This window comes from Piliocolobus tephrosceles, chromosome 6 (genome assembly GCF_002776525.5).
Source record: "Piliocolobus tephrosceles isolate RC106 chromosome 6, ASM277652v3, whole genome shotgun sequence".
Lineage (NCBI taxonomy): Eukaryota > Metazoa > Chordata > Mammalia > Primates > Cercopithecidae > Piliocolobus > Piliocolobus tephrosceles.
The window spans coordinates 129,217,559-129,239,052 of NC_045439.1; the positions used below are offsets into that span (position 1 = coordinate 129,217,559).

Genomic DNA, 21,494 nt, shown 5'->3' on the forward strand with positions numbered 1-21,494 from the left:
ATTTCTTTTTACTTCACTCTGTATTAAATTTAGGTTGAAACTAACACTTCCACTGAATTTGGTATTTTAGAAGAATATTCAATATGTTCCTTTTTGAAATAATGCCAGATGTTCACATTAATTTAGATATTGGCTGATATAATGTATTTTATGACAAGCAATGCAAACAACTGAATATATTAGAAAACTTAGATCTTTTAGAGTTTATGATGTTAAAAAATATTTTCAGCAAAAAGCTACTGGAGATTCAAGTATTTGGTTTTCAATTACAAAAGAAAGTACTTTTAAGACTATGGTAGAAACTGAAGCCGATGCTTTTAATACAATCTCCATGGCAACATGGGAAGGAGCACAGCCTGGTGGGCTGAATGAAAGCCACAAACTCTCAATTTCAGACCCTACCATTAACTTCCCACAGAAAGCCATGTTTGTATCTTGGCATTACATCTCTGCTATAAACAGAGGCACTCTGGCTTTATGCAAGAAAAGGACATTGCCTTAGTTCTATGTACTTGATATACTCATTTTATGAAATTAATATCATATTTATGTCCTGAAACAATAGATTAGTCACACTATATTTCTAAGTTGTAGCAGGGAAATTAAATAGTAAATGGAAAATGCAAGTACTGCCTAAATTCCCCAAATTTTATATAAAGATAACATAAAAGTGATTTCATTTGAAGGATCTACTTTATTTTCATAAATGAATTGCCATGATTTAACAAGTTTAATTTTAAAAACAGGTATTCAGAATTTGATTGGCTACTGAGCATCCTGACCCTATCATTTTGTTTACATTTTCATATTTTCAGTAAGGAAATGTCTTCTATAGGAAATTGTATAATAACAATGCATAAGGGTTTGAACTATAGTTTAATGAATTAGTTAAGATTTTCCTGCGATGATATCTTGCTAATATAAAGATCATTTGCTAAAAACACAGCAAAAATAAGAAATAAAAGTCTCTGAACTACAAAAATAGATAATAATAGTTAACATTTGCTTTTTATTACTTGCCAGACACCATTCTGGGCTCTTCACAGGGATGATCACATTTAATTCTCACAATGACCTTATTAAATAGATATTATTATTATTCCCATTCTATTGATGAAAAGACTAAGCTCAGGGATGGTCAGTAAATTGCCTGAGGTGGCCTGTGGAGTTGGAATCAGGGCCTGTGCACTTCACCACTATAAGCTTCTCATAAACGTGTCTATTTTATTTGTTAATTTTATTCATGTAGTAATACACTTAGAACCCGATTCAATTGTTTTTATTCTAATTTAAATGCAATTCCACCAAATCTGGTTATCTGATCACCTTAGAAGTAGCAAATTAGAAAGATTTGGAGCAGGGCTCCTGCAAGCATGAAACATTAAAATTACAGAAGATTGAAATAGGAAATGAAATATAGCAAAACAAGATTATCCAGAGCAAGAAAAAGATAAACATGGTTTTGGGATGGAGTGGGTAGAGCTATGGAAATGGGAACTACCATTTGTTGAATACCTCTTAAGTGCCAGGTGTGTGCCTTTCTCATCTGCCAAGCCTCACATGGCCCTGCCACGCAGGCTGTTGTATCCCCATTTTGAGAAGTCCCACAGCCTGCCCACATTCTCACAACAGAAGAGCCAAGCTTGTTGGGTGCAAAGTCCATGCTCTGAACACTGCCCTATATTGCCTATCTTGCATGGATTAAGAAACGAAGGAGGGAAAGAAAATCTTGGAAAGGTTTCTATTAACATGATTACAAGCAAAATGCTTTTTGGCATTGAAAGAGGGATAATGGCTTCAGTTATGTGGAAAATTTACTCACATGAAATATATTTGATGGTGATAAATGAGGTACTATAGTACTTTTTTTAACTTAAACAAATTCAAAGTTAGAAAAAGTGTAAATTTAGTTTCCTAAATTTAGGAAGCCCATAAACTAAGGTTGTAGAAATGGGGAATTTTTCATCTGATGGCCTATCTTTAACTGCTATTTTTTTTTTTTTTTTTTTTTTGAGATGGAGTCTCACTCTGTCACCCAGGCTGTAGTGCAGTGGTGCGATCTCAGCTCACTGCAAGCTCCGCCTCCTGAGTTCATGCCATTCTCCTGTCTCAGCCTCCCGAGTAGCTGGGACTACAGGCGCCCGTTACCATGCCTGGCTATTTTTTATATTTTTAGTAGAGACAGGGTTTCACCGTATTAGCCAGGATGGTCTCCATCTCTTGACCTCGTGACCTGCCCGCCTCTGCCTCCCAAAGAGCTGGGATTACAGGCGTGAGCCACCACGCCCGACCCACTATTCTTTTTTGAAAGTAGCACTATTGGACATGAGAATGCCACTTGGAAGGGTTAGAAATTCAAAACAGAAATGTGTGTGTGTGCGCATGCACACTCTCTCACACACACACACACACACAGAGAACTCAATCACACATTTTCAGTTAGCAACACCAACTAAGTAAAAGAGCTGGGCGCATCCTGTTATACAACACACTTTTTTTCTTGCATCCCTTATTGCCTAAAGGATACTGTGAATAGGGAAATAGCATGAAAACATTCTCACAAAGAATGAGTTCCTCTTAATAATATATACAATAAAACTGTCCAGCACATGACCAAAAAATTAACTAATAAAGGCAAGTCCAGTTTTCTTCTGATGTTCAAAGTGAGCATCATTTCATTTAGCTGTTCCTCAGGAAGCATGTTATGCCCCTTTAAAATTGCTGCCTTCATGCTTTCATGCACAGCCTCTCGCCTCCCCACCCGGCACCCCTTGCCTGGGTGTAAACCCTGGTGCCCACTTAGGCATGATTACCACTGGTGCAGCCCTGCCATTGGTGTCTCTCTCAAGGGAAAGAGCTTGGGGTAGACGATGGTAAACATAGGCTCACTACACCGATGACAGTGCCCCAGAGGGCAATGCAGCAGCTCCAGGAGACTTCTGGGTAATGAGATTGGAGACAGAAAGTTCAAATCTGGAACACAAGAGAAAATCACACACATGAGTAAAAAAATCAGACTTCCTTAAACTAGGCTTTCTAAAATATTTCTCTTTGTTACCAAATAATTTCAGTTACTTAAAAGTACTTCATGTTGAAAATTCTGTTATCTGATTGATAGACACTGAATAAAAATCTAACATCATCTGAAAATGAAAGTTTTTTTTAATATTTTTCATACTAAAAGAAAACACAAATTCAATCATTTTAAGAGCCAGAAACTATCCTGAGGTAGAGGCAAGGAATAAGTGAGACAAAATATTTTTTAAGAACAAAGATCAAAAAGGGATAATTCACCCAAAGAGGATTTTGCAAACTTTAATAAGAGTCAGAGACTTTTTGGAACTGATGACTAAAACTGACTTTCATTAAGTTCTCCCTAATCTATCAGGCATTTAGTGTCAATCTTCCACCAAGGCTAAATCATATTTTTTAAAGAGAATGAAAAGGAGGAAATAAAAAAAAGAATGAAAAATAATGAAATCAAGCTTTTCCTTGTCTTATTCCCATGAACTGTCATTAATAAAAACAGGCAGCTTCCTTCCCAGCTTAGTCTGAGCTACCCAAAAGAGACATTTAAAGCAAAACATCCCAGTGGCCCAAGCAATCTTGAGGACACATTTACACTACGTTTCTACTGATGATGAACATCCAACAGAGAGAGAAATGGTCATGCTGAGGTGAAATCTAAAAATTATCAACTCATCTTTGGGAAGAAAATACAAATCATCTTTTTACCTTTTATATATGTCTAGACTCATCAATAACACTTAGAAAAATGGAATTTACTCATTGGTGAACAACTATAATTTTCTGTTTAACTTTTAAAACCAACTTAACTTTGCACTAGGCATTTCTGGAAGGTTAATGTGAGATGTTTTTGTATAGACTCTGTTTTTTAAGTAAAGATGAAACATTTCACAGTTTTAAAAACACCTGAAATGTATTTTTCGTATTAATATTGCCTAGTGCTGTCTTAAAGCATTTCAGACATACACCCACAATACCTATCAAATCTGTGCACTGCCAAATCTTTTCCAAATCTCAGCTGCCTCACTACGACAATACTGCCAACAGCTCCCAGTACTTCTACCTCCTTTAGGTCTACATATTGCTGAGATGCAAGGAGGCAGCCAGGCAAAAACCTGCTCTACTGACGTATCCAACTTTAAGGACAAGATCTTTCCAAATTTCCCCTACTCTGCTAGCCTTTTACTTCAACCAAATACACATTCCCAAACACCAAGTTCCTTACCTGAAACCACACAGTTGAACTTTTAAGCACCATCCTTTGCAACTGACAACCACGTTTTTTTAGAATGCTTCTCTGTCTGTAGGGGGTGCTAAAGTGATCAGTGTTGATAAAATATCAGAAGTATTTTTCTTATTAGAAAAATCCTGTTGCAAAACAATGTGAATGTACTTAATGCCACTGAACTGTACACTTAAAGATGGATAAAATGGTTACTTTCGTGTTATGTGTATTTTACCACAATAATTTTTTTTTAAAGATGAAAGCTCAAACAGGTGCACAAAGCACAATGTTCACTAAATAACACAGAATAATAAAAAAAAACCAGAAGTCCCACGTACCTTTCAGCAAGCTGTGGTAGGTATGATACAGACTTCTCATGGCCAATTCCTGCAGAGGGAGGACGTGATCATGCTCCGTCCCTATGGCCTTCACCTCGGCTGGGAGGAAAACGGTTCGCTGCCCTGATGAAAAGGAAAGCAGCTTCACCTCGGAAACTTGAATGGGAGCACCACAGCTGCAGAAAGACACACATTCACAGTATTATTAGCAATAAGGAGAAGAATACAGGTGCCAATAAAATGTGTTAATCAAAATATACATTTGAAAACGTATGAATTCTTTTAAAGTGGAATTGCCAGAATTCTTTTCAAAGTGAACAGATGCTATCTCGGGTTCCTTCATAAAACCTGGCCCAGAAATCTAAACTCATTAGTTGGAACTCAGCTAAATCATTGCTGAGGCCCAGTCACTTCCAGCAAGGAAGAACCTTAAAGGAACTTTCCTTCCTAGGCTCTACATAATTTGCTTTGTAAATTCTACTTTCCCCCATTTTATTACCCTCTCTAAGTATGTGCGTTTTTGAAACTCTCAAAATTAAAAGAAAAAAAAGTACCTTGTTGAGTAACAGCATCTTGGTTTAATAGAATTTTTGTGTAGAAAAACTTAAACCCACAAAGCAAATAGATTTTAAATGGCAGAAGATAACTTTATTGGATCCTTCCATAAACTTGTGGAGAAAATATTCTTGGCATACTCAATAAGCCAAGTCATGCCCTATTCCCTGCAGCCACTTATAACCAGAAGGCAGAGATGTTCTCGTCCCTAATGCTGCAATGTTACCGAAACTCACAAATCCAATCTCATTCTATTTCTTGTGTGAAACCACTGGGTAACCTAAGAGCCTCAATACTTTTCTTGTCTAATGACATATAGATGGCCAACAAACCTTGGCTCTGAAAACACAAAATAATATCACTAACCTTGACCAGATACAAGCAATGAAGCTTAGGGCACAGGACTGGAAGCCAGAAGCCCTTGATTCATTTATTTTTTAAAATTTTCTTCGTTTGTTCCTTCCCTCCATCAGAAAACATTTCCAGAGCACTTACTATATGCTAGTCAGTTAAGATACTTAAATTAAGAAAAACAAGAATGAACCCTTCCTTTGGGAGAAATCATTACAATTGTTCTAATGTGGGGGCAAAGAAGGGTTGACTGACTCTGTCCAGGGAATTAGGGGAAATTTTATAGATAAGTCAGTATCTGACTTAATGTTCAACTCACCTGGAATAAATGGAAATGTGTAATGAGCATTCCAAGCAGAGGGAACAGCATGTGCAGCAGTACAGAAGCCTGAAAGAATATGGCTACATCTTGGTTTCAACAGTGCTGGAAACAGGGATGCAGGGTATGGATGGGTAGGGGGAGAAGGCCAGGAATATTAGCTGAAGTTAGATGGTTTTAATTCATGGGGAAGACTGTTGGGTGTGGTTTTTTTGTTTCTTTGTTTTGTTTTGTTTTTTACCAACTATCTGACCACAGTATGGTAGACAGGTAAGGGACTGATAAGTGGCAAAGAGGTAAAGAGAACCCAAATATAGAAGGAAACAGAAATGGGGAAGTCTTTAGGGTCTTGAAAATGAGAGCCTGAGATAAACAGAAGAGGTATGGAGTATCATTATGGGTAAGAAGCCAGTGGCTTTCTCTGTTAGTTCCCAAAGCAAATAATTCTGAAATGCGATTTTGTTCACATAATCTTTTATACTAATCAAGATAGATTTAGAGAATTCCTTTTGTAATATTCCATACTATGGATGAACCACAGTTTATTAATTTATTTATTATGTTTATCCTGACTTCAATGTTCTCCCTCCTACTACACATACATCATCACAATAAATCTTACATACATTCCAATGCACAGATGTTTTTATTATAGTAAAATCCCCAAACTGAGACCACTGGCCATGAAAAAATGAACATTTTAAATGCCTGAGATCTTTCCAAAATGATTGTTAAGAAAGTATCCATTTCCCCACACCATCATCAGAAATGGATATTATCAGTCATTTTAGTTTTGGCTAGGCTGATTAATGGAAATGTCTCCTTGGTTACTAATGAGTTTGATCACCTTTTGTTAGGTTTGCTGGCCACTTGTATTTCTTCTTCTGTAAACTGGCCATGTCCATCCCTTACCTAATTTTCTGTTGAATTAAAATATAACAATTTGTAGGAACTTCCATATTAGTGGTAACAATCCTTTGTCATATACACTGAAATATTTATCAATAAAAATGTTTTTGTCTTTTAACTTTGCATATGGTTCCCTTTGTCAGCATTCTTTTCTGATGTGAAATCTATCCACTTATTTTCTTCACAGTATCTACATTTTTCTGAATTTCTTAAGAGGGTTACCCTAATTTGAAGACTGTGCATATATTATCCTAAAGTTTCTTCCAGTATGTGTATTGCATTTTTACGTGTAGATTTTTTTTTTTTTTTTTTTTTTAAGATGGAGTCTTGCTCTGTCACTTAGGCTGGAGTACAGTCCATGATCTCAACTCATTGTAACCTCTGCCTCCCGGGTTCAAGTGATTCTCCTGCCTCAGCCTCCCGAGTAGCTAGGATTACAGGCACCCACCACCACATCTGGTTAATGTTTGTATTTTTAGTAGAGACAGGGTTTCACCATGTTGGCCAGGCTGGTCTTGAACTTCTGACCTCAAGTGATCGGCCCGCCTCAGCCTCCTAAAGTGCTGGGATTACAAGTGTGAGCCACCACACCTGGCCTTTACAGGTAGATGTTTTATCTATTTGTCTTACTTGACTATATAATATAAAATAGGATATAGCTTTTTTTTTTCCAAACGGAAAAATAATTGGGGTAGCATTATTAAACAACACTATCATTTACCTCTGAATCGCACTGTTCTCTTTATCCTATTAAGTTCCCATATACCCTGGCATTGCTTTCTGGAGTCTTTAGTCTGTTTCAGCGATGCATTAATTTAATTCTGTGTCAGTTCTATATTGTTTTGATTACAATACTTTATAGAAGATTCTGTCATTTGACAAGACTACCCTATTATTGTTCAATTTTTTTCTTGCAATTCTCAGTTACCATTCAATTTGAACTTTACAATTATTTTATCTCTATTTTCCTAAAGCCTTCCAGAGATTTGGATTAGAATTAACATCGATTTCCATGTTAAGAGAGGTAATTTGATAATAAATTTCCTTATCTGCAAACATGGTATATCTGTACTATCCACCCAGTGCTTTATATCCTATCCTTTAATAAAAATTTCACAAGTTTCTTCATATAGATTCTGTTCCTTTCTTGTGATATTTATTACTGGATATTTAAATGTGTGGTACAAATATAAATGACATTGTCTCCCTACCTTTGATTTCTAATTTATGAAGATATAAAAGTTGCTGATCTTTGTATGCTATCTTATATTTAGCCACCTTACTAAATTCTTTTATGTGTCTGAAAGATTTTTTTGGTAGCATATCTTGAGTTTTCTAGGTATTCAAGCATATCACCTATAAAGACCTTTCTGGTTTTTTTTTTTCCCAGTATTTATAATGTCTATTTCCTTTTTATCCATCTTATTGCATTAGACAGATGGTAGTGGTGACAGTGGGCCCTCACTCCTCTCCTATTCCTGATTTTAATGGCCATAGTTTGAATACATCAACATTTAATATAAAAATTATTATATATGGCTACGGAATTCATCTAAAGTTTTTCTTAACATACCATGTTTGTTTTTCTTTAATATAATGTTGAATAAGTTATTGATATTTTAAGGTAAACTTTAAAATATTTAAAATATTATTCAAACATATCATCATATAGAAAACTACAGAAATCACAGTTGCTCTGTGATTTTCACAAGATGAACACACTAATCACCACCAAGGTCAAGAACAAGAACCTCAGAAGACCACCTTGGGTCCCACTGCTAAGCAAAACCCATACCCCAAAGGGAACCACTATTCCAAATTCTAACACTATAGTCTGGTTTGGCCTGTTTGAACAGCATGAAAGTTGCTGTGCCTGGTTTCTTTTGTCAACATTATACTTCTGGAATTCATCCATGTTGCTTTGTGTACTGTAGTTTATTTATTTTCATTGCTGTGTAGTAATGATGGACATTTGGGCTGTTCGTAGTGTGGAGTTACTACAAATCCTGTCTCCATAAAAACTGTGTATTTGGTACATATGAGCATATACATTTGTGAGGAACACACTTAAGATCAAAACTGGGCCTATTACAGTGAGGAGAGACAGACATTAATATATAATAGACTGAGAGGGGAGTGAGAGCTTTTTGACTTTCGATAGTACCCAAATAATGACCTTTTCTCCTTCAGAAACTATGCTGTGTCATCTACATGTGCATTCTTGTGGGAAGTGCTACAGATTTATCCTTCTCCTTTTTAGCAAAAAAGTTTTTCTTCAGCTTAAAAGCAAAAGGAAAGGGGAGAAGTGGATATGGAGATGGAAAGAAACTATGTCACCTAGAAAGAATAAACCTTGGCTTGGACAAAGAGTCTGTCATCTTGGCAGAGCTACTTAAGGCTAAGTTTTGTTCTGAGAATGTATTTATATAATTCTGAGTTGACTTTTTTCTTCAGCACTTATAAAATATAGTTGTATTGTTTTCTGGACTTCAAAGTTTCTGATGAGAAGTTAACAATCTTTTTGAATTACTCCTTTGTATGTAATGTTATTTCTCGGTTGCTTTCGAAATTTTCTTTTTGTCTTTTGTTTTCATCAGCTTTGCCTATGCATGGTTTTCTTTGAATTTATACTGCTTAGGATTTGCTATGATTCTTGAAAATGTAAATTTGTTTTTCATCAAATTTGGGAAATTTTTAAACATTATTTCTTCAAACATGTTTGTTACTGATGTTACCTATTCTCTCCCTATTTTCCTTCTAGGATGCCAATTATACATGCACAAGACTCTTTTATATTGGCTGGCAAGTCCCTGATGCTGTGTTCATTTTTGTTTTCAATGTCTTTTCTATGTGTCCTTCAGATGGGATCAATTCTACTGATCTATCTCTAGTTCAGTGACATTTCCTCTGTTTCAACCATTCTGTCATGAAGTTCACTAAGTTAATTTTTTATTTCAGACACTGTTTTTAATTCTAGATTCAATTCCTTTTTTTTTTAGTCTCGAGTTTTCTGGCCTTTTCATTCATTAATCATTGAGAATAACTGTAACAGTTGCTTTGAAATCTCTGTGTGTCACTTCAACAATTTGGGCCATCGAAAGCTGGAGTCTCTGCTGGTCACCTTTCCTCTTGAAAATGGGTCACGTTTTCCTGATTCTTTACATGTCTTGTAATTTTGGAATGTTTCCTAGATACTGTGAAAGTTATATTGTAGAGACCCTGGGTTTTCTTATATTCTGCTAACACTTAAAAGTAATTAATATTTTTGTTTTAAAAACAATTAACTTCATGGGTGTCAAACTGCAAACTCCGTCTCTTAAATGATAGTTTCAATCACACTTGAGTACTTTCATCTGCAGCCAGGCCACTTTGGTCCTGCTCCATGAAAGTGTGTTTCAGGTATCCGATACTGGGGGCAGGCAGCCCCTACATAAAAATGGACTACTTTTAGTATATTGGTTAAACTCAGAATACATTTCTCATACAAGCAACTCTATTACCCTCAGTGGTTATATTAATAAACTCTTAGAATAGTATTTAACCAATTTGGACACAAATCCAGTTATAATTGCCTATTTACACAATAAAAAGCAAAGCAGTGGCTTGGTTTTTTTTTCTTTTTTACATGATTAAACAACTGGAAAAAATCATCCTGTAGAGGATTACTTTTACCGTTAAGTTCTCCTCGGTAAGCATATGTGCCAATTACCATTCTCTAAAATTCTAACATGGGATGAACCTCTCTTTCTGGCTATAATGTAGAAGGAAAAGGACATTTACTCCTGTAATAACAAGAAAAACCCAGAAAAAAATGAAGATCATTCCTTTCCATGAGGCTAGCAAATAGTATAGATGCCATGAAGCTGTGATAGCCAGTCTCCAAGTGGGCCCTGAATGGTCCTCGCTCCTAGTGGTCACCCCCCTCCTATTGTGAATAGGGTTGACCTGTGTAATCAACGGGATTTAACAGAAACAACAGTGTGTAGCTTTGAAGCTAGTTCATAAAACACAGTTCCATGCTATACATTTCCATCGCTCTACCTCTCTTAGGGTATTTATTATTTGTATTACAGTTATTTTTGCATATCAAGATAAACATTTAAACTATATTTGTTTTTCCCACAATTTCTAGCACTGTGCTGATTTGCTAATGTTCACAAATTATTTGGCAAATAAACACAGAATAAGGAGAAGATAACTTTGTTTGCATTTCCATGAATACCAAAGATAATTTTATGAGACTTCTGAGATTTCTTAAAACTGCAACACTTGCTATTTGCTGTTTTTATACCTGTTTATAAGTTTTATACCCCATTCTCTCTCTATTCTCCCTCCGAGATGTGAATCTGAGATAAATATATATATATATATATCTCAGACTTTTCTTATATTGCCTCGCAAGTCCCTAAAGCTGTGTTCATTTTGCTCAGTTGTTGCTCTAATTCTTAGACCCTCAATCTGAAAAGGGTACTGCAATTGTTTCAGAGCTTGTACAGCACAGCAGAAGCTGTTCTTATATCCCGGGCCTACATCTAGGCCAGATGCAACATATGATAGCAGTGAAGAACCAAGGGAGTTGATCTTTCAGGTCTCAGATTAAATATTACCTCCTTAAAGAGAACTAGCACCAAGTTTGTTACATTATTTAGGGTTTGCTTGACTCCCTGGCTAGATCAGAAGGTCCATGAGGGCAGGTACTGTGTTGCTTAGCTCATCACTGTATAGCCATTATCTCATACAGTGACCAGAGTAGTTGCTCAATAAATGTTCACCGAAGGAACAACTGGATCAAAATTCTTGTTCTGAATCAAGAAGGGGACTTTCTAGGCTTCAAATACATGTATGTCCTTTTACTAGATTTCCCCCAGGCCTTTGTGCTACTACCCTTTTCCCCTCCTTTCCTTTAGGCTGAGGCACGAAGCAACACTACTTTGAACTGGAACTGGGAAGTCCCTTTCCACATATCCAACAGATAAAAGAGGCAGAAGAAAGGAGACTCTTAATGCTGTTGTCAAAGCTTCAGCAGTTATCATCTATTAAAATTCTAAATACATTTTGCCATAGAAATATGTAAGTATAATTTACGGGGTGCAAAATAGTCAGTGAGTCAAAAGGCTCTTCAATGAGTTTGCTTAGGAAGGTAGTGGCCAGAGCCGTTTCTATGAAGAAAGCATTCTGAGTTCAGAGTTAAACTAACAGGCTAAAAAGGCCTTTAGATTTTAGGCCATTTATAAGTAGGATTGCTTATTCCCTCAATACTACTATTACAAAACTGGTTGTTTGATACCTATATTGTTAATAATTTTATTTCTCTATTACTACTAACAAAAGTTTGATAATAAAAAAAGTCGACTTCTATCTAATTTGTGTATTTTCCCCTAGTGTTTTGTTTTTCTAAAAAGATTTGGAGTTCTCATCAAATTTACTACCACTGCTACCAGACACCAAGTCAAAGATTTAAAAATATCTCTCTACTTAGCACAAACAGAACTTTCTAATAGTCAATAACATCTATATCTAAACAACGAAGTATAAGGCACTTTTTCTTTTTCTTTTTTTTTTTTTTTTTGAGACTGAGTCTTGCTCTGCCGCCCAGGCTGGAGTGCGGTGGCCGGATCTCAGCTCACTGCAAGCTCCGCCTCCCAGGTTTATGCCATTCTCCTGCCTCAGCCTCCCCCCCGAGTAGCTGGGACTACAGGCGCCCGCCACCTTGCCCGGCTGGTTTTTTGTATTTTTTTAGTAGAGACGGGGCTTCACCGTGTTAGCCAGGCTGGTCTCGATCTCCTGACCTCCTGATCCGCCCATCTCGGCCTCCCAAAGTGCTGGGATTACAGGCTTGAGCCACCGTGTCTGGCCCACTTTTTCTTAAATAAGAGCTACTCCTTAATTGTGGCAGAGATGCAGATTGCATTTCGGTTTGGTCGCTGAAGGTTTTGGTGTGGGAAAAAGTGCCTTCAGCTTTGGAGCTTGCTTGCATCATTCTATGTACCATGGTGACTACAGGCATTTTATTCACCACCTGGAAGAATTAGGCTATATTAATGATCCTTTAAGAACTCATTAGGATTAATGACTACATAGTATCACAGCTGTGACATAAGCAGCTGTAGAAAAATCACTGAGCTAAAAACACCAATTCTATTATCTTTGCTTCACAGAAAGTTCCAGAATACATCTCTCAGCTTGGAGTTCATCAGCCTATACAGGCACTGAACTCATCTTGGGCTTTCCCAAGATAACAACTGAATAAGTTTTCCTAAAAGAACTGCTCCTAGGACTGCCCCTGGAGCTATGCTATGCCAACGGGGGGAACGGCTGTCTTCTATGTATATATTTATTGTCATCCCTTTTCTTGCCAGAATTACACATAGCCTGTGCCAAGTCATGCAGGATGATGGGGACTAGAAGGGGAGAGTCAAACATGCTGATTAGATTGCCTCTGGGGTATTCACTTGGCTGCTGAAGTGGGGAAAGGAAGGTCAGTCACAAGTGGGTCCTGGTGGTTGAGTGGCCCCATCTTAATCCTTGGCCACTCAGGGAAACACTTTAGGGTGGTTCTGTGCCAGCACTGTAGAAGGAGAAGATGAAACCATCTTTCTAAAAGCCTGACTAAAAAGAAAAGATTATTGCTGCTCTGAAAATAAAAGCCCATTAACTGAAATATCTGTTTTGGTTGCTAGAATCATGATTTATTTTGAGGGACTATCTCAAATGTTGAGTTCTAAATATTTCCAACTGGTAAAATCCTAGATACTAGGACTGTCACTGCAGTAAAATTGTCATTGCAATGGGCTTCGGAGAAAGAAAACCTTCTAAATTAATGCTGATTCCTCTACTTTCTGTGACTAGCACCACTGAGTTTATAATGGCACGTGTGGCAATGTATGTACATCAAACCATCACGTGTACAATTTAAATAATTACAATTTTATTTGCCAACTCTACTTCAATAAAGCTGGGGTATGGGGGTGGGGAATAAAGGTGTTTCTTTCCATAATAAAAAAAGGTATACATGGATTCATTTTTCTTTCAATTAGAAAATAACTTACTGATTGAACCCAGCAGGCAATATTCCAAACCGCCTGCCCAATACCCTTAGTTTCTAAGGATACTTGGTTTAGCATATCAAGGGCAAAGACAAAATTGAACAGAAGTACCAAAAGTAGTTAATCTATTTTTTAGTTCAAAATGTGAAATTGGCCTTACCCACTGCACCCAATGACTTTATTGTACAGATAAGATGGCAAGCCTTTCAGGTGAATGTTGTTATCCACGTATACATATTGTAGTTCTCGAGATCGACCTAAATCTGGATTAGAAAGAAAAGTGCTGTAATTCCTATATACAGGCACCATTATAATGTGATATAAAATGTAATACATAATGTTAGAAATACTCAAAAATTTCTATTCTGGAAGAAAACCATAAAAAGTGTTATATAAAGTAAGCTATGGCTCAGCCTAAACAAGCCTAATTCTGCCCCTTGATACAGATTCTTTGCTTGGCCAAACTTTAAGTCAGGCTCCTAAACCTTCTTCTAGGTCCATGTGTGGACCTTGTAAAATCCAGTTTTAGCAAAGAACTCTGCTAAGTCGTTTAGCAAGAACCCCTCACTTGGGATATCTGATTGGGTTCCTCCATTCTCCCCCACCTCCTAGGTCTAATCACCCTGGCCTGTCTTTAGCAAGAATTCTACTTGGTCAGTCATCCCTTTTCTTGCCAGAACTACATATTGTCTCCTTATTCCTGACGTTTCCTCTGAGCAATTTTCCATCCACTGACCACCTTGCTCCTTGGCTGTAAATTCCTACTTGCCCATGTTATATTCAGAGCTGGCCCAATCTCTTTCCCCAACTACAAGACCCTGTTGCAGCGGTTGCTGTACCTAGGCTGATGGTCTCAAATAAAGTCTTCCATACTATGCTTTAACAAATGCCACTGAATCACTTTTTCTTTGACACCTTATACAGAGATTTCCTGTGTCTCACCTCCCATGGGCAAAGGTGGATGGAGGAGAGGATTAGGGATCAGGCATTGGCTAGGCAGGAGTCTTAGGATCCAGGCAGATGTAGGAATAGAGAGAACTTCCCCGTGAGGAAGAAGTGAAGCAGAACCCAAACCCCAGTCCCGTGAGGTAGGACAGTGGCATAGACAAGACTTAAAGGCCAGAGAGCAGGGGTTGGAACAGGTATGAACCTGGAAAAGGAGGAAGTTGAGAAAGGGAGCCCCAAAAGAAAGGTCTACAACAGTAACAAGAATGTCAGAAAGAGGCAGAACTCAAGTATTTCCCAGAGGTAGCAGGGCAGTGAGAAGGCAAAGAGTGGAAGAGGATCCAGTGAGGAAATAAGGCTGAAAGTACAGATGGAGATTCCCAGCAAGTACAGGTGGTAGAGACACTTCTCAGATATCCAGGCCATCCCTTCCCATGTGCCTAGGAATGTGCAACTAGCTCTCCTCTCCACTTCTAAGCACTCACTGACTAGGGCTATTTGTCTTCATTGTCACAGAGGTACACAACAGAGTCCTGAGCAGTCTTGCTAACCATCTGCTCTTAAGAAAGAACATAATATCGCGGGGGTGAGAGGTGGTGGTGCTTATGCCTGTAATCCCAGCACCTTGGGAGGCCAAGGCAGGTGGATTGCTAGAGCCCAGGAGTTCAAGACCAGTCTGGGCCACATGGTGAAACCCTATCTCTACCAAAAAATACAAAAAACATTAGCCAGGTATGGTGGCATGTGTCTCTGGTTTCAGCTGCTCGGGAAAGGTGAGAGGATTGTTTGAGCCTGGGAGGTTGAGGCTGCAATGAGCCAAGATCATTCCACTGCATCCAGCTTGTGCAATAGAGCCAGACCCTGACTAAAAATTTTAAAAAGAGAGAAAAAAGAAAGAACATAGTCTTTGAAAGGTGTTCTAGGGTTCTGCTTACGAAAACAGAAGATAGGCTGAAGGACAGCTCTTCCTCCTAATCTTTCTTTAGTTTAGGAAAGTCAAAGGCCCAGATAGCTATATTAGGAGGCTTTTAGATTCATTTACATTGCAAAAGAAAACCCATTTAACTATTAAGGACCTTTAGGCCTGTGCTAGGCCTTGGAAATACAGCTATGAATACAGTATTAACCTATGTGGAAACAGGAAAAACGGTAACTGTAATATAATACGATCACTTCTATTAGAGAAGCTGGTTGAAGGTCTTATGGTTTACAAATGGGTTCTGGATAATTTGTCCCAGAAAGCAGGAGGAGCGTAATATAAAGTTAAGGTAAGAAAGAGTTCCTGTGGGAGAGGGTAGGGTGGGTTAACATTACTTCCTGCTGGCCCTATTACAATCATCCTGCCCAGTTACAAAAATGAACCACAATTTCCCTCAAAAGGGTTACAACGATTTACACCCCCACCAGCCACATATGACAGCACCTGCTTCCTCATAGGAAGCAAAACGTCATGTTTTAAAATTTTTGCCATCCTTATAGGTAAGAAAAGGTATCTTGACATTGTTTTAACTTGCATTTTTCTACTTATGAGTTTGAACATTTCAAAACTATGTCTGAAGGGCATTTATATACATTTTGTAAATTGCCTGTTCAAATATTTTTCTCATTTTTTGATCAGGTTTTTGGTATTTCACCCCCTGTTTTTTATGAGTCCTTTATGTATCAGGGATATGAGTTCCACATCTGTGGTTTATGTTATAAATACTTTCTCTCAGTTTGTCAGCTGTCATTTAACTTAGTTGATGATGTATTTTTGTCATGCAAAATTCTGAAAAGTCTTCCAATTTATCTTTTTTAAAAATCGCCTCCAGATTTTGAGTCATAGTTAGAAAACCTCTTCCCTGTGACATCCAAGTTTAAGCAGAATTCACCCATATTTTCTTCTAGTGTTTATATGGTTTCATTTTTCTCTTCCCTTTTTTTTTTTTTTTTTTTTTTAACAAATTGAGTCCTAATTCATTTGGAGTCTATTCTTATACATGGCATAAAAAGTACAGCTAATAATTCCTTTTTTCAAATGGTGATTCAGCTGTCTCAGTGTCATTTATGAACTTTTTAGTCCATTGTTACTCCAGTACACCAAAAAGAAAAACAGTATCTCTAAGACTAGAAGATAAAAACAATTATAAAGTGTACATATTCCAGAAGAGAAAAACTGTGGTGGTGAGCTGCAAATATGTAAAAAAATAAGAGACGAAACCCCAAAGATTTCACAAAAAAACTAGTAGAACTTATAAATGAATTCACTATAGCTACAGGATACATTTCAACATATAAAACTCATTGAATTTCTATATACAAATAACAACCAACCAGAGAAAGAAATCAAGAAAACAATCCCATTTTTGATAGTATTTTTAAAAAGTACCTAGAAATGAATGTAACTAAGGAGGTGAAAAGATACACTGAAAACTATAAAAAACTGATGGGAGAAAATTAATAATATACAAATAAATGGAGAGCTATCCAGTGTTCGTGGAGAATGAATATTGTTAAAATATCCAAACTATCCAAAGCAATATACAGATTTAATATAATGTCTATCAAAATTCCAATGGCATTCTTCACAGAAATAGAAAAAAAATCCTAAAATTCATATGGAGCAATAAATAAAACAACAATAACAACAACAACAACAACAACAAAAACCCAAATAGCCAAAGCAATACTGAGACAGAAAAATAAAACTGGAGGCATCTCACTTCCTGATTTAAAATTACTTTACAAAGCTATGGTAACAAAAACACTATGATGCTGGCATAAAAACAGAAACCTGGACCAATGGAACAGAACAGAGAGTCCAGAAATATATCCAAACATATATGGGTACCAAGAGGACATAACAGGGAACAGAAAGTGTCTTCAATAGATGGTGCTGGGAATGCTGGATTTCCACATGCAAAAGAATAAAATTGGACCCTTACACACAATACACAAAAATCAACTCAAAACTGATTAAGAAACCTAAATATAGAACCTGAAACCATAAAGCCCCTAGAATAAAACATAGGAGAAAAGCTCCCTGACACTGGCCTTGGCAATGATTTTTTCGGTATCACACCAAAAGCTCAGGCTACAAAAACAAAAATAAAGGAGACTACATCAAATTAAAAAGCTTCTGCACAGCAAAGAAAACAATTAACAAAATGAAAAGGCAACCTACTCACTGGGAAAAAAAAATAACTGCAAACCATATAACTGATAAGAGGTTAATATCCAAAATTTATAAAGAACTCTTATAACTCAATAGCAGAAAAACAACTCGATTAAATAACGGGCAAAGCATCTAAACAGACATTTTTCCAAAGAACATATACAAAAGGCCAACAGGTATATGAAAAGGTGCTTAACATCACTAATAAAGGAAATGCAAAGTAAAACCACTATGAGATTATCACCTCACACCTATAAGGATGGCTATTATAAAAAAGATAAGAGATAACAAATGTTGGTGAGGGTGTGGAGAAAAGGGAACCCTAGTACGTGTTACTAGGACTGTAGATTGGTGCAGCCATTATGGAAAACAGTATGGAGGTTCCTAAAGACATTAAAAATAGAACTACCACATGACTCAACAATCCCTCTTCTGGGTATATCCAAAGGAGATACAATCATCGCCTCATAAAGACATCTGCACTCCCATATTCACTGCAGCATTATTCACCACAGCCCAAGATATGGAAACACTGTAAATGCCCACTGATGAATGACCAGATAAAGAAATGTGGTATGTATATATAATGGAATATTTTTCAGCCTTAAAAAAGAGATTTATGCCACAACCTGGATGAATCTGGAAGACATTACATTAAGTGAAATAAGCCAGACACACAAAGAAAAATATTGCACAATCTCACTTATATACAGAATATTTTTTAAAAAAGAGCTCCACGCCTATAATCCCAGCACTTTGGGAGGCCAAGTCGGGCACATCACGAGGTCAGGAGATGGAGACCATCCTGGCTAACACAGTGAAACCGTCTCTACTAAAAATACAAAAAAATTAGCCAGGCATGATGGCAGGTGCCTGTAGTCCCAGCTACTCCGGAGGCTGAGGCAAGAAAAGGGCGTGAACCCAGGAGGCAGAGCTTGCAGTGAGCCAAAATCGTACCACTGCACTTCAGCCTGGGCGACAGCGTGAGACTCAGTCTCAAAATAAATAAATAAAATGAAATAAAATAAAATAAAAAAGAGCTCAAGTACACAAGAAGACTGAAACAGGGGTTATCATGTGGGAAGAAGGTAAGGATGGAAAATAGCAGACATGTAGGATGAACAAGTTCAGAGATCCTAATGTACAACATGAAGACTAAGATTAATAAACTTGTACTGTATTACAGAATTTTGTTAAATACATTTTTAGCTGCTCTTGTCATGAAAAACTATGTGAGATGATAGATATGTTCATTTGTTTGTCTACAGTAACCACTTTACTATTTATTTGTATCCCATAATATCATGTTATAAACCTGAAATATACATAATAAAATTTACTTAAAAAAATATATATACACACACACACACACAAAACATTCTTCATTGGAAAATAACACTGAACAGAGGTCATACAATTTGGAAAGGAAAAATGCGTACCACGTATACAGGTTTTTATGTATTTTTTAATGGGTAATGGTTGTAATGAAAATATTTTTGATAAGTATGCTTCCATTAAAGCTGGAGAAGTAAATTTACAATGAATTCTGGCTTTAGTATAAACAAAATATTTAAACTTAGAATAAAATCAAGTTTTAATACACCTACTTTCAGTTTTTGATATTTTTTCAAGTACTTTAATGCCCTAAAAAATTAATGTTCTAGAAAAAAATCATAGGAGTGCACATTCTTCCTTTTGCCTTGGGCTTCAAATGTCTCAACATGGCATTGCCAGATCCTGTCTTGATTCAGATTTTTGCTATTTTGTTTACCATGGATTTCTTTGCATTAATTTTATTTCTTAAAATATTGTATTAAAATGTAATTTATCTTAAAACAAAAGGAAACGAGAGTCATTTAAGGCCAGAAGTTTAAGATAGCTTGGGAAACAGCAAGATTCTGTCTCCACAAAATAATTAGCTGGGAGTGGTGGCACATGCCTATAGTTCCAGCTACTCAGGAAGCTGAGGCAGAAGGATCACTTGAGCCCAGGAGTTCGAGGCTGTACTGAGCCACAGTTGCACCACTGCACTCTAGCTTGGGTGACAGAGCAAGACCCTGTCTCAAAAAACATGAATGAATGAATGAATGAATGAATGAATGAATGAATGAATGAATGAACGACTATTAGCTGGGCATTGTGGCCCATGTCTACAGTCCCACCTACTCAGGAAGCTGAGGCAGGAGGATCACTTGAGCTCAGTAGTTCAAGGCTGCAGTGAACCATGACTGCGCCACTGCACTCCAGCCTGGGCAACAGAGTGAGACCCTGCTAAAAAAAAAATAAAAAATAAAAAGAGAGGCGCCAACCCAGAAATAAGTCACTGAAGAGAATAATTTGCTCACTGTGTAAGAGGACTCATGTGTCTGACTATTCACTTACAAGGCATGTGAGCAGAGCTTCTGTTTGCTCATATGTTAAATGGGGTAACAGTACCTGGTCCCTCAATATTACCAGTTGCAAGGTCACTGAATGTTTAAAACAATTGTGATATTTAAATCACCATACAATATGTTTTTTAAGCATCAGACTACAGAATTACCAAAATATTGTATACTGTTAACTTAAGTAAACATTCATGGACATATCTATTGGTGTAAAAGGCAATAAATGTATAAAATATAGATGGGAAAACTATAAATACCAGAATCCACTTGCATAAAAAAGGCCTCAACATGGCACTAAAAATGCCTATTTTAAATTTCTTCACTACTTCTCTGGTATACATAAAGAATTCTTACAACTCAGTAGCAGAAAACTCAATTAAAATATGGGCAAAGCATCTAAACAGACATTTTTCCAAAGAACATATATGAAAGGCCAACAGGTATACGAAAAGGTGCTCAACAAATCCTACAGTCACAAATAGAAGACTTTAAAAGCACATAGAACACCTTGGAATTTTTTTTTTTTTTTCAAAATGAAACTGCGTTGATAAAATGCAAATGATCTCTGGTCTCAGATTTGTCTTTCAGAGACCCTAGGGGGCTCACAGAAAGCAGGAAATATTCTTTACTTGGGTATATGCAATGGTAAGGGGCATAGCATACTAGTTAAGAGAGCAGGAGCACAGACTTGGAGTCAGACAACCTGGGTTTGAATCCTTCTTCTACTTACTAAATGTGTGGCTTAGCTTCCTCATCTGTATAACGGGGAAAATAAAGCTGTCCTCAGGTTTAGTGAGAATTGCTAACAAGGTTTAAAAATTATCAAATAGAATTCTTGGCACACAACCTTCTCCAATATATGGCAGTTACTGTTCTCTTTATTAGTAAGTAACGTATTTGGAAGTACGTGCCTAGAGTAGAAGAAGGCCAATTAAAAGAGAATTCTCTTTGGCATGTAGCAAACGGTAGTAACACTTTTCTATACTTTAAATGCACAGAAAAGAGTTGGAGGCAACAGCTTCTAGAGACAATGATTTATCCCCTCAAACCAAGGACACAAAATGAGACATGACAGAGGAAGCACCTCTTTTCTCTATACTGCAAAAGAGCTTGTGCAAATTAAATGAGGTGACATGCAAAGATCACACAATAAAGTTAAATAAAAGCTGGCACTTGCTACTTCTTACATAGTTTAGTCTTCTTTCCCTATGTTAGTTTTATAGGAAAAAATGAGCTGA

The 21,494-nt window shown here is 36.9% G+C and overlaps 1 protein-coding gene across 5 annotated transcripts in view; it reads right to left on the bottom strand.

Annotated features, from left to right (window-relative positions):
- Positions 1–21,494, bottom strand: part of LRRC28 (leucine rich repeat containing 28) — a 129,962-nt gene that overhangs the window by 16,577 nt on the left and 91,891 nt on the right. For all 5 annotated transcript variants that reach the window (XR_002733392.1, XM_023220877.1, XM_023220879.1 and 2 more), the window contains 3 exons: positions 13,931–14,033; positions 4,591–4,766; positions 2,814–2,973 (listed from right to left, as the gene is read on the bottom strand). Coding sequence is in view for 4 of the 5 variants with exons in the window: in XM_023220877.1 (XP_023076645.1) it covers positions 2,814–2,973; positions 4,591–4,766; positions 13,931–14,033 (439 nt within the window). In the remaining variant the exon portion in view is untranslated. The remainder of the gene's footprint in view (positions 1–2,813; positions 2,974–4,590; positions 4,767–13,930; positions 14,034–21,494) is intronic.